General features: G+C 51.3%; 7 protein-coding genes across 7 annotated transcripts; 6 read left to right on the top strand and 1 right to left on the bottom strand.

Moving 5' to 3' along the window:
- Nucleotides 1-257: 257 nt before the first annotated feature.
- ASPVEDRAFT_64995 (uncharacterized protein) lies at nt 258-807 on the top strand (the record flags this gene model as incomplete). The annotated part of the gene is made up of 2 exons (XM_040815759.1): nt 258-474; nt 532-807. The coding sequence occupies 2 exons, from the start codon at nt 258-260 to the stop codon at nt 741-743; spliced, it is 429 nt and encodes a 142-aa protein (XP_040671960.1). The 3' UTR covers nt 744-807.
- Nucleotides 808-924: 117 nt separating this feature from the next.
- ASPVEDRAFT_64994 (uncharacterized protein) lies at nt 925-2,113 on the bottom strand (the record flags this gene model as incomplete). Its single annotated transcript, XM_040815758.1, has 2 exons — nt 1,740-2,113; nt 925-1,689 (listed from the first exon to the last, which is right to left on the bottom strand). Exons 1-2 carry the CDS (start codon nt 1,944-1,946, stop codon nt 925-927), a joined length of 972 nt encoding a protein of 323 aa, XP_040671959.1. The 5' UTR covers nt 1,947-2,113.
- A 388-nt stretch (nt 2,114-2,501) lies between these two features.
- Nucleotides 2,502-4,211, top strand: ASPVEDRAFT_32514 (uncharacterized protein; the record flags this gene model as incomplete). Its single annotated transcript, XM_040810612.1, has 6 exons — nt 2,502-2,735; nt 2,786-3,074; nt 3,131-3,221; nt 3,265-3,518; nt 3,566-3,646; nt 3,694-4,211. The coding sequence occupies 6 exons, from the start codon at nt 2,502-2,504 to the stop codon at nt 4,209-4,211; spliced, it is 1,467 nt and encodes a 488-aa protein (XP_040671958.1).
- A 280-nt stretch (nt 4,212-4,491) lies between these two features.
- Nucleotides 4,492-5,735, top strand: ASPVEDRAFT_45606 (MBL fold metallo-hydrolase). Its single transcript, XM_040813338.1, has one exon. It carries the CDS (start codon nt 4,550-4,552, stop codon nt 5,522-5,524), a length of 975 nt encoding a protein of 324 aa, XP_040671957.1. The 5' UTR covers nt 4,492-4,549; the 3' UTR covers nt 5,525-5,735.
- A 20-nt stretch (nt 5,736-5,755) lies between these two features.
- On the top strand, nt 5,756-6,975 carry ASPVEDRAFT_154268 (putative NAD binding Rossmann fold oxidoreductase; the record flags this gene model as incomplete). Its single annotated transcript, XM_040808400.1, has 4 exons — nt 5,756-6,146; nt 6,195-6,296; nt 6,346-6,407; nt 6,454-6,975. 4 exons carry the CDS (start codon nt 5,756-5,758, stop codon nt 6,961-6,963), a joined length of 1,065 nt encoding a protein of 354 aa, XP_040671956.1. The 3' UTR covers nt 6,964-6,975.
- Nucleotides 6,976-7,426: 451 nt separating this feature from the next.
- ASPVEDRAFT_55890 (flavin-containing monooxygenase) lies at nt 7,427-9,435 on the top strand (the record flags this gene model as incomplete). The annotated part of the gene is made up of 3 exons (XM_040815130.1): nt 7,427-7,697; nt 7,753-8,161; nt 8,217-9,435. 3 exons carry the CDS (start codon nt 7,427-7,429, stop codon nt 9,433-9,435), a joined length of 1,899 nt encoding a protein of 632 aa, XP_040671955.1.
- A 571-nt stretch (nt 9,436-10,006) lies between these two features.
- ASPVEDRAFT_199922 (uncharacterized protein) lies at nt 10,007-11,247 on the top strand (the record flags this gene model as incomplete). The annotated part of the gene is made up of 7 exons (XM_040809296.1): nt 10,007-10,079; nt 10,133-10,217; nt 10,266-10,273; nt 10,327-10,484; nt 10,531-10,560; nt 10,609-10,906; nt 10,970-11,247. The coding sequence occupies exons 1-7, from the start codon at nt 10,019-10,021 to the stop codon at nt 11,245-11,247; spliced, it is 918 nt and encodes a 305-aa protein (XP_040671954.1). The 5' UTR covers nt 10,007-10,018.
- Nucleotides 11,248-11,268: the final 21 nt, after the last annotated feature.

Here is an 11,268-nt window from a genome sequence, read left to right as displayed (position 1 = left end):
GCATTACCTCGGTTATGAAAATCGAATAAAGCAATTTAAGTTTCCCCATTTTCGATATCCAATAGTCAGCTCATGCATATGCGGCATGCTGCACGGTGGAAGTACCAGGAGGGGACGTTGGGGAACCGAGCTGGAGATATTGGGGTAATATTGGGGAAGCCCAAGTCAACTTATAGACCCCCGCAGCACCTTAACAACCTAAATAACTTTCAAATCCTCATTTACTCCAGAATTGAACAAGGAATATCTATTCAAGCATGGCAAATAAAGAAGAGCTCAAGCCGCTGCACGACACCCTCTTCTCCGAGGGCCTGCAGGTGCGCCGCGCAGTCGTCGGAGACGAATACGTCGACCGGGCCTTGAAGAACGGATCCAGCGAGTTCGCACTCCCAGGCCAGGAACTGGTGACTGAGTGGTGCTGGGGACATATCTGGACGAGGCCGGGGCTGGAGAGGAAGCAGAGGAGTCTTCTCAGTGTGTACACTTACCCATCGATGAGGTTGAATTGGATGTGCTAATGTCTGAATGCAGATATCGGCATGCTGATTGCATTGAAGTCGTGGCCGGAGTTGGCGGTTCATACGCGAGGCGCGATTAATAACGGCTTGACTGAGAAGGAGATTAGTGAGGCGGTGCTGCAGGCGACAATCTACTGTGGTGTGCCGGCTGGGGTTGAGGCGATGAAGATCACGGAGAAGACTATCTTGGAGATGATTGAGAAGGGGGAGTATACTCGGGCTTGATATCAATCTACACTTCAGAACTGAGTAGATGTAGTCTTCAAATTGACAGGCAATATAAAGACACTTGTTGATCCTGGATACCTCTTAACAGAGTGCCTTGTCCTATCTATGAAAGCTGGCCTATACAACCTAGACAGGATTTAATATTGTAATAACGGTTGACTATGATACCAACAAGTGACTACGTAAACCTCTCTCTCCACCCCTCATCCCCCCCAAGAAACCTGTACACAACCCTCGAGTCCCGATCTCTACACTCCGGATCCCCCGCCGCAGCCTCATAAGTCTCCAGCCCAACATCCGCAAGCACCAGCCTCGCCCCAACCCCCCTCGCCAACTCCACCGCAAGCCCAAAGTCCTTCTTCATCAGCTGCACCTTAAACCCGCCCTCATACCCTCTACTCGAGGGCGCCTTGTCCACAACCCCAGGACACGGGTTATAGTCCGCACAGATGGCATTCGCTGCAGTACCCGCGGATATAACATCGCTGAGCACGCGCGGGTCAAGGCCCGCCCGGATGCCCATATTCAGGGCCTCTGAGCTGGCGATTGCGATAAGGCCTGATAGGTAGTTGTTGCATAGTTTCGCGGATAGACCGGATGTTGCGCCCCCGCAGGGGATAACCTTGGAGCCCATGAGGCGGAGTAACTCGGCTATGCGCGGTAGGTTTGGGTCTGTTTTTGCGCAGCCGAGGAAGAACGCGATTGTGCCGGCTTTGGCGCCTAGGGTGCCTCCGCTGACTGGGGCGTCGTAGAAGGTGGTTGTTGGGTGGTGCGTTGTTATGTGGGCTTTGACGGCGAGGCTGGTGGCGATGTCGATTGTTGAGCAGTCGATGAGGAGCTTGTTGCGTAGGGATTCCGGGGCTGTGGCTGCGATGCCGGTTTCTGGGTTGAGGTAGACGGCTTCGACGTGTTTGCCTTCGGGGACCATGGAGAGGATGACTGTCTGTTATAGATTATGAGCGTGGCCTGGTTAAGGATGTGGGTTTGGCATACCGCGTTCTCTGCAACATCCTGGGACGATGTGCTGGGAATGACCTTCCTTGGATATCTTCTGGCTAGCTCTTCGATTGGAGGGCTGGAAACGTCGTATATATAGATGCGACTCTCGTCAGGAAGCTTGTTGGCTAGGTGCTCGACCATGTGCTTTCCCATGGCCCCAAGGCCAATAAAGCCGATTTTGCGGAAGTCGGGTGTAGCCATGCTAGTTCTGAAGCTCTGTCGACCTTTGTTTGTAGTTTGAACGAGATTATATCTTTATTTTATGGGAATTTCATGCGGAGTCGACTCGTGTCTTCTTTCGGGTAGGCCGACTGTTGGAGAATTGGGGAAGAGAGCCGGTCAATGCTCGATGACGAAGCGAAGGATTGCCCTCGGCTATACATCACCCCGATCAACTTAATTTGAACAGGCTGTTTGACCAGGGTAAGATAGTGCGCATGGGAGGGGTTGCTCGGGGGTTGGGGAAGTTATTGGGGAAGTTGGAGGTTAGCATGAGCCCCAATAAGTCTACCCCTGTCAATATCAGTAACTTTGGGGTGCAAACAAGGCCCACGACCAAGAAAAGCTGAAGCTAGTGGCTTACCCCGGATTGCCCCATATCAGCTGTGGGTACTCACCTGGAGTAGCAGCGTGACGGACCAAGGTGTAAGATTTAACTTGATATATTACACCCATCCATATCTAGGGTTGGCTAGAACCGTGCATGTGCCCAATCCCGGTTCAACTCCAATTAATTGAAGATTGTCCATTGCAGCCATGAGCGAGATCTCAAAACCTCACATCGACGGAATCGAGAACGTGGACCAACTGGAGGAATTCACAGAAAGCTTCCGCCGCGATGAAGCCCGACTCGTCCGAAAGCTGGACTTGTTCATTGCTCCTGTGCTGATGCTGCTGATGCTGATCAGCTACCTAGACCGTGGGAATATCGGCTACGCAGCGACGCAGGGAATGAATGAGGACATTGGACTAAAGGGGTCCGAATTTAACGTTTGTTCTCGATTACTTTATATGCTTGTGTTTATTCTGGGCTGATCAAGTGTACGCCCCAGGTTGCCGTATCAGTGTTTTATATATTCTACGTGCTGGCCGAGTTTCCCGTCTCGTTGTTTGCCAGACGTCTGCAGTTCAATCGGATCATTCCTGCTGCGACGGTCAGCTGGGGTCTGGTGTGTCTATGCAACGGTCTTGTACATGACTTTGGCGGCTTGGTTGCTTGCAGACTTGTCCTGGGTCTGACTGAAGGGTTTCTCTTCCCGAGTATGACGCTGATGCTGGCAACGTGGTTCAGGCGTGAGGAATTGGCGACGAGGATTTCGTACTTGTTCAGTGAGTTGGTAGCTTCCGACTTTGTCATACTTACTGATGCTGATGGGTGTATACAGTTGCATCTGCCCTTGCTGGTGCGTTTGGAGGGCTTATTGCATTCGGGATCCTGTATATGGACGGAGTGGCGGATTATCCTGGATGGCGATGGTAGGTTCATCCATGGATCTGTGTTTATGTCTGACTATTCCAGGCTGTATATAATCGAAGGCGCTTTCACAATTGTTGTAGGGCTGTGCTGCATATTCCTTATCCCGAAAAGCTTCGAGCAGGCATACTTCCTCAATGAAGAGGACAAGAGGATTATGAGACGGCGAGCAGAGGATATGGAAGCGTACAGTGGCGGCAAAGGGCACTATGCAATGAGCGATGTGAAAGCAGCAGTGCAGGATATCAAGACGTGGATCCATGGAACGATGCAAATATGCGCTGTGACCATCCTCTATGGTAAGACTTCTACCAAGATACAATACTGTACATAACTGACAGTCCAGGATTTGGCACGTTCCTCCCCGTTATTCTGAAGAACGGATTTGACTTTAGCACGGAGCAAGCGCAGTACCTCGTAATCCCGGGTTAGTTATGCCATTGAGAATCATAGTCCAACAGCTAATCCACACAGTAAACCTCTGGGGCGCAGCAATCTACTTTCTCGGCGCCATCCTCTCAGACCGTTTCAACGCCCGCTCCCTGGTCATAGCCATAACAGCACCCTTTGGGATAGCCGGATATGCAATCCTGCTAGCATGGGATGTCTCAGCAGGCGTACAATACTTTGCTACATTCCTAATTGCCACCTCGTGCTTCCTATGCGCGGGCACCAATATCGCCTGGATGTCCGGGAATTGTGCGCCGGACGGCAAGAAGGCGGCTAGTTTGGGGATCCAGCTTACATTGACGAATATTGGGGGCGTGGTGGCGGGGCAGATTTATCAGAGTGAGGCGGCGCCAAAGTATGTCTTGGGGAATGCGTGGAGTTTGGCGAGTGTGGCCGTTGTTTGGATTGGGTGTGTGGTGCTGAGGTATATCTATTTGTTGAGGGAGAGGGGGAAGCAGGAAATGCGTGAATCTGGAGGGGTTGATGTTCCAGAGAGTTGGAGGGCTACTGATAGGGATGTGGACTTTAAGTACATGCTTTAGTACTGTTAGGAGATGATGCTGTTATTAGATAGTGATATCTATACTGCATTTATTCCGTGGGCACCGCCTGCCATCCATACCATAATATCAATCTTGGGATCGCCAAGTTCGGCTGAGTGAATGGGGTACGCTCTCCCAGATTATAGGGCTTTGGGGTCTGTTGGGGAATGAGATATATGTCTTCTCCAATACTCCACATTATGCCTGTCATAGTTGGCATGTTATATCTCCAAGGCCTACCCCACCTACCCCACCCATTCCATATCCCATCACTGGAAGGTTTTAGTTGTTTTATAACTTCAGGGAAACTACTGTCCTTTCCTCTTGTAGAACCAACAATGTCGCCCGGTTCAGTGACAGTCCACGCCCTCGACGCCGGGCACCTCACCCTCCCCGAGGCCTTCTTCGTAACACCGCTCGAGAACCCAACCAGAAAGACCGTTCCATCCCTCTCATTTCTAATCCAACACACTGACCAGCAAACATCCAAAACAACACGCATCCTGTTCGACCTCGGCATCCGCAAAGTCCTCACTGACTACGCCGAACCGATATACAAACATGCCATGACCCGACAACCGCTCTCTGGCGTCCCTGACACAGTTGAATCCCTAGCAGTAGGGGGCGTATCACCAAACGAGATTGACCTCGTCATTCTGAGCCATCTCCACTGGGACCACATCGGGACGCCCGGCGATTACCCGCAGTCTTCCTTCATTATCGGTCCTGGCGCAGCAAGTCTGATTAACGGAGAGAAGCAAGTCCGGAATGGAAGCCATAGCCACTTCGAGCAGGGACTGCTAGATACCTCGCGCACAATCGAGTTACATGATCCAGCCATGCAGGTACCCACAGCCGAGAGTACGGAGTCTCTACACCCCAAGACAGGGGAGTACGCAAAGAACCTATTCTCCAAACCCTGGGAGCCACTCGGGGCATTTCCGCACGCGATGGACGTATTCAACGACGGGAGCGTCTATGTTATCTCCGCCCCAGGACACCTGGACGGGCACATAAACCTACTCTGTCGAAAGGCGGACGGGAGATATGTCTACCTTGCTGGCGATGCTTGTCATGATGGACGGCTGCTGAGTGGGGAGAAGGCGATCGCGATGTGGAGTGACCCTGTGTATACGGGTATTGTGTGCTGTATCCATGCGGACAAGAAGGCGGCGGAGCGAACACTGGAACGGATTAGGGAGACGATGGGGGGGTCCACGGAATTGGGAGAGGTTGAGGTTGTTTTTGCGCATGATGATGTGTGGGCTGGGCGGGCGAGACGTGATGGAAGATATTTTCCGGGGGAGCTGTAGCATTACAAGCATCATAACAGTCTTTCAATGAGTGTGTAGGATGGAGATTGTAGGGAAATGTTTCCCTACAATCTTGGGCGGCGCAGGTTTCTGTATTGGGAATTGAGGAATTACCCGATTGGGAAGGGTGCGGCGGACTCTTCTATACAGACATTTAAAATAAATAACTGGCTTCAGACCCTAGTGACAGCTGCATCATTTTGTTTTTTACCTCCACCTTGTACAGTAACCATGTCGGACCGCGTCAAGTTTGCACTCTTCGGCCTCGGCCGTCTGGGAGTCCTTCGAGCCCAAATTCTCGCCTTCCAGCAACCTCGTATCGAGCTCGTCGCCGTCTGCGATACAAAGCCAGGCACCGACAAATGGGCCTCTGAGAACCTGCCGCCATCCGTCAAGTACTTCTCAGACCCCCAGGAATGCTTGAAGAACAGCGGCGCTGAGGCCGTGCTCATCTGCACCGCGACTGCAACACACGCGCCTTTGATTTTGCAGGCCCTGGACCTAAACTTGCATGTTATGTGCGAGAAGCCTGTTTCTGTTGATATCGCTACTACAAAGGCGGTGGTTGAGAAGTCGGCTTCGAGGCCAGATCTTAAGTTCTTTGTTCCCTTTACGCGGAGATGTAAGTACCTAGCTATGGTTGAAGGGACCAGAGATTTACTTGTGCCAGATGATAAGTCCTACCGCCAGGCCAAGGCACTAGTCGACAATGGAGATCTAGGTGAAATCCACGCTGTCGAGACGACCGGCATTGATCAAGCAGACCCCAACGGTATGTCCTGATCCAGCAATCATCCTCAGAAGAGAAATTGACCATTTAGCCTTCTTCGTATCCTTCTCTGAACAGTCCGGAGGCATCTTCCTCGACTTTGGCATTCACACCGTTAGTCACACTATTCTTACCCTATCCAATCCACTAACAAACCCAGGTCGACGCCGGCCGATACCTCCTCGACGTCAAATCCGGCCTCTCAAACCCCAAGAAACAAGTCAACCGCGTCATCGCCTTCGGGCAGAACGCCGTATACACAGACCTAGCCAAGTACGGCGACGCCGACAACGCTTGGGGGTTGGTCGAATACGCCAACGGCAAGATCTTCAAGACGTATCTCGGCCGCACACTGACCAGCGGATTCGAGGATACAACTCGACTATGCGGTACAAAGGGACATTCGATCATCAGTGCCAATTCGAATGTAGAGATCCGTGACCATCTGGGGATTCGTACGAAGTCTGTTCCGGATGCGTTTACGCTGTTTGATGAGACCTTCCGCACGGATTTGAAGGAGTTTGCGGATGCGGTGCTTGATGGGAAGCCGCTCACTTGTCAGCCTGAGGACGCGTTTGAGGCGGGCAAGATTTGTGCGGCGTTGCAGTATTCGTTTAGAAAGGGGGTTGCTGTGTATTTTGATGAGGAGGGGTTGCCTATCATGGAGTAGACAAGAAAGAAGAATGGAGAATTAAAATTATATTATGCTCATGCTCATTGTAATGATATTGAGAACTGCTGAACAGATTTGGTAGGTAAAGATAGATTTTCTGTCTAATGAATGTGAGACGGTGCCTTGAACTATGGTGACGGTCGATGTGGCCGGTGGCATCATCCGCAAGTCTCCAGTTCTCCTGTATCCAAGTTGCAACTTCCACAGTCTCTAGAAACAAGAATATACATATCTGGAAATGCGCGCCGAGACTCCTTTGGCGATAGAGCACTGCGGGGCTGGGGTCATAAACGGAACCCTAAATCCGGCAACAGGCGGCGACGTTTTCCCGATATAGACAGTCAGTTGGTTTGTTGTAGATATAAATCATTCGCTGACGACGCACAGCAGCAGCTAAAACATTCATATTCTGTGACACATACGGCGAACGTCGACCGTAGGAAAACCCCGTCATATCACAATGGCACCTCACGTTCAAGAACCGGTCCCTATTCCAGTCTCCAAGACCAAGGGCGTAGTCGAATACCACGACAATGTCCCGAAGCCTGTCGCGGACGATTTCATGTACGACTTCAAGTACAACCACAGTCTGCCCACCACCGACATCTTGGGCGTTGACATCCCCGCCGACTGCGACGCTCAGAAGGAGGCCGAGGGTATCGTGGCGCGTCTTTCTAAAGCCACATTAGAGGGAGACGCGCAGGCGTTCGCTGCGTTATTTCTTGATTATGGTATAAACCACATAAACCAGATGCGAACTCTATACTTATCTTGTTTGACATACAGGCGTGTGGCGCGACAAGCTCTCCTTCACCTGGGACTTCCGAACATTCAACTTCAAAGACACCATATTAAAAGCCGCTACCGATCTGCTGCCTCAGACTAAAGCCAGAAACTTCAACTTCCTCAAGCCTGAGCCTTCTGTGTCTCGCCCGTACCCTGACTTCTCTCAACTCCAATTTATTGTATCATTCGAGACTGAAGTGGTCCTTGCTTCCGCTGTCATCAATGCAGTCCTTACCAAAGATGGCTGGAGAATCTACACCATGCACACTGTTGCCGAGAGCCTCAAAGACTTCCCTGAACAGTCTGCCCCAGATGGACACATGACTGGTATTACTAGCTGGGAGAGCCAGAGATCCGAAGCCATCAACACCGCTGACCCCGAAGTCCTGATCATCGGTGGCGGTCAAAAGTAAGGCCCCTTACCCGCAGCCTCCATGGCCATGATCCTAATTTATCTCGTCTAGCGGCCTCGCAATGGCAGCACGGCTCAAAGTCCTCGGCATGGAAAACCTGATCATCGAACGCAGCGCCGAAGTCGGCGATATCTGGAAACAACGCTACGAATACCTCTCCCTCCACTTCCCACACTGGCCCGACCACCTCCCCTACTTCCAGTACCCCCAGCACTGGCCCACCTACACCCCAGCGCAGAAGCAGGGCCTATATATGAAGTGGTACGCGTCCGCACTGGAACTCAATGTCTGGACCAAATCGAACGTCGTCAAAGCCGAGCAGGACGATCAGGGAAACTGGACTGTTACTGTGAATAAAAATGGCGAGACGCGCACACTGCATCCTAAGCAGCTTATAATGGCAACCTCGCTCTGCGGCGTCCCTTACACTCCGTCTGTACCGGGGATAAACGATTTCCGCGGCGTGGTCCGACACTCCAGCGCGCATTCGAGCGCGCGTGAATTCGTCGGGAAGAAGGTCTGTGTTGTGGGGACTTCATCCTCCGGCTTTGATACAGCGTATGAATGTGCCCGTCTTGGAATCGATGTTACGCTGCTCCAGCGCTCGCCTACCTATGTCATGTCCCTGACGCATTCTGTCCCGCTTATGCTGGGTGGTTATGCGCCTGATAAGGATGGTAGATTGCCAGATATTGAAGCGCAGGATCGGCTGACTTTTGCTACGCCTGTTGGGCCGGGGGAAGAACTTGCTAGGCGGGCTGCGAAGAAGCTTGAGGAGCTTGATAGGCCGCTGCTTGAAGCGCTGAATGCGCGTGGGTTGCGGACGTGGCGTGGCCAGCGTGATACGGGGAATTCCACACTTGGTCAGACACGGAATGGAGGCTTCTATTTTGATGCGGGTGCCTGTGATGAAATCATTATTGGCAATATCAAAGTGGAGCCAGGGTTCATTGAGAAGTTCACTGACAACAAGGTAGTCCTGAACGGTGGTAGGGAGAGGGAGTTTGACCTAGTAGTCTTTGCCACTGGGTTTTCGAACACGATTGACTCGATTCGGGAGACTTTGGGTGAGAAGATTGCTAGTCAGTGCGGGCCGATTTGGGGGATTGATGAGGAGGGTGAGTATAAAACTGCGTATAAGGAGACGGGGGTTCCCAATATGTGGATTATGGTTGGCTTCCTTCCGATGACGAGATATGCCTCGAGGCTTTTGGCGTTGAGGTTGAAGGCGTTGAAGGAGGGTATTTCTCCTCCGCCTTACAAGGTTTAGATAGTTCTTCATTAGACAGTGGTTTTATTTACGTTTATATTTGCGCCGAAATACATGAATCTGGGGTTTTAATATGAGTTGCGAAATCTATATACTTTCAGCCGCTGTAAAAGGCGAGGCATTCCTATACGAATGGAAAACCCCTTCACTAAAGGATACTTATAGAACAGTGCATATATATGCATTTATTACAAGTATAAATATATACTGCTCCCCAGTGGCAGCAACCTAAGCTTTCAAAATCCTTCACCCTGTGGTTCCTCTGTTCCTGTGCTACCGGCATGTCTTTGACCCTGGTCCCGCAATAACATACTGAAACGAAGACCTAACAGCACAGTTAAAGAACTAAAAGAAAACACCAGCAGATTTCTCCCCCTCTACCCCGCATAGTTCCAGGTCCAGCGAATATTACTGTATCTGGAAAGAGGCGCCGCACCAGCAGTGGGTCTGGCCGGGCTAAATTTCCCTACGACGGACTTGGCCCGATTGCGGGACTTTCTCCGGTTATCTTAACTATAGAAGGCTCCCTCTCACACCTCCCAATCCACTTTAACATAGATCAGAAGTTATACTTTCAGTCAGAATGGCTCCCCCGACGCACTTCAAGCTGAATACCGGCGCCCAGATTCCCGCGGTGGGACTTGGTACGACGCATATACTCAAGTATAGAGATTAGTTAGTTTGCTAACTGATACAGGAACGTGGAGATCTGAGCCAGGTCAGGTACGCCAGGCTGTGGCATTCGCCCTCAAGAATGGATACAGGCACATTGACGCAGCATTGTAAGATCCCATGTCCTTTCCATTGCAGCGTTGGCTAACGAATGATAGGATCTACGGTATGTCATCCCAAGAAAGGCACAGGACTAGGCTTTGGTCTAATGATATCTAGGAAACGAGCACGAAGTTGGTCAGGGGATCAAGGATAGCAGTGTCCCTCGCGAAGACATCTTCATCACCAGCAAATTGTGGAACACCCACCAGCCTAATGTTGCAGAGGGTCTGCAAAAGACGCTTGATGCTTTGGGCACGGATTACCTTGATCTCTACGTAATGATCCTTCTCCAGCTTTTGGATACTCTGCTAACGACCAAAGCTCATCCACTGGCCTGTCCGACTAGTTCCTGTAAGCCCCCTCGCTACTATCCTATACTAACACAGCTAACTCGCACAGAACGAATCGAGCGCCCTTCTCCCAGTCAACCCCGACGGAAGCCGGTCCGTCGACCGATCCTGGGACCAGAGCGAGACCTGGCGCCAGATGGAGGAGGTATACAAGGTGGGCAAAGTAAAGGCGATTGGGGTGGCCAACTGGTCAATCCCCTATCTCGAGGAGCTGAAGAAGAAGTGGACTATCGTGCCAGCTGTTAACCAGGTCGAGCTACACCCTTTCCTTCCTCAGCATGCGCTGAAGGAGTGGTGCGACAAGCATGGCATTCTTCTTGAGGCTTATTCGCCGCTTGGTTCTGAAGGTAAGTTCTGTTGATATTTGAAGTATACCCCCACATACTGTGCTAATATAATTGGTTACCTAGGCGCTCCACTCATGACAGACCCTGCGATTCGAGATATCGCAAAGAAGAACGGCGTCTCGCCGGCGACGATACTCATCAGCTACCACGTCAACAGGGGTGCCGTTGTACTGCCCAAGTCGGTTACAGAGAACCGCATTATAAGCAACAGCCAGGTTATCCCTCTCTCTGGCGAGGATATGGATGTCCTGAACGGCCTTGCTGCACAAGGGAAGGCGAAGCGTATCAATACTCCTCTGTTTGGATGGGATCTTGGGTTTGATGACTGGTACAAGCAGTGAATGGATATAGATCTCTTACAT

This window comes from Aspergillus versicolor (genome assembly GCF_001890125.1).
Source record: "Aspergillus versicolor CBS 583.65 unplaced genomic scaffold ASPVEscaffold_10, whole genome shotgun sequence".
Taxonomy (NCBI): domain Eukaryota; kingdom Fungi; phylum Ascomycota; class Eurotiomycetes; order Eurotiales; family Aspergillaceae; genus Aspergillus; species Aspergillus versicolor.
This window is presented reverse-complemented; position numbering and strand designations above follow the sequence as displayed.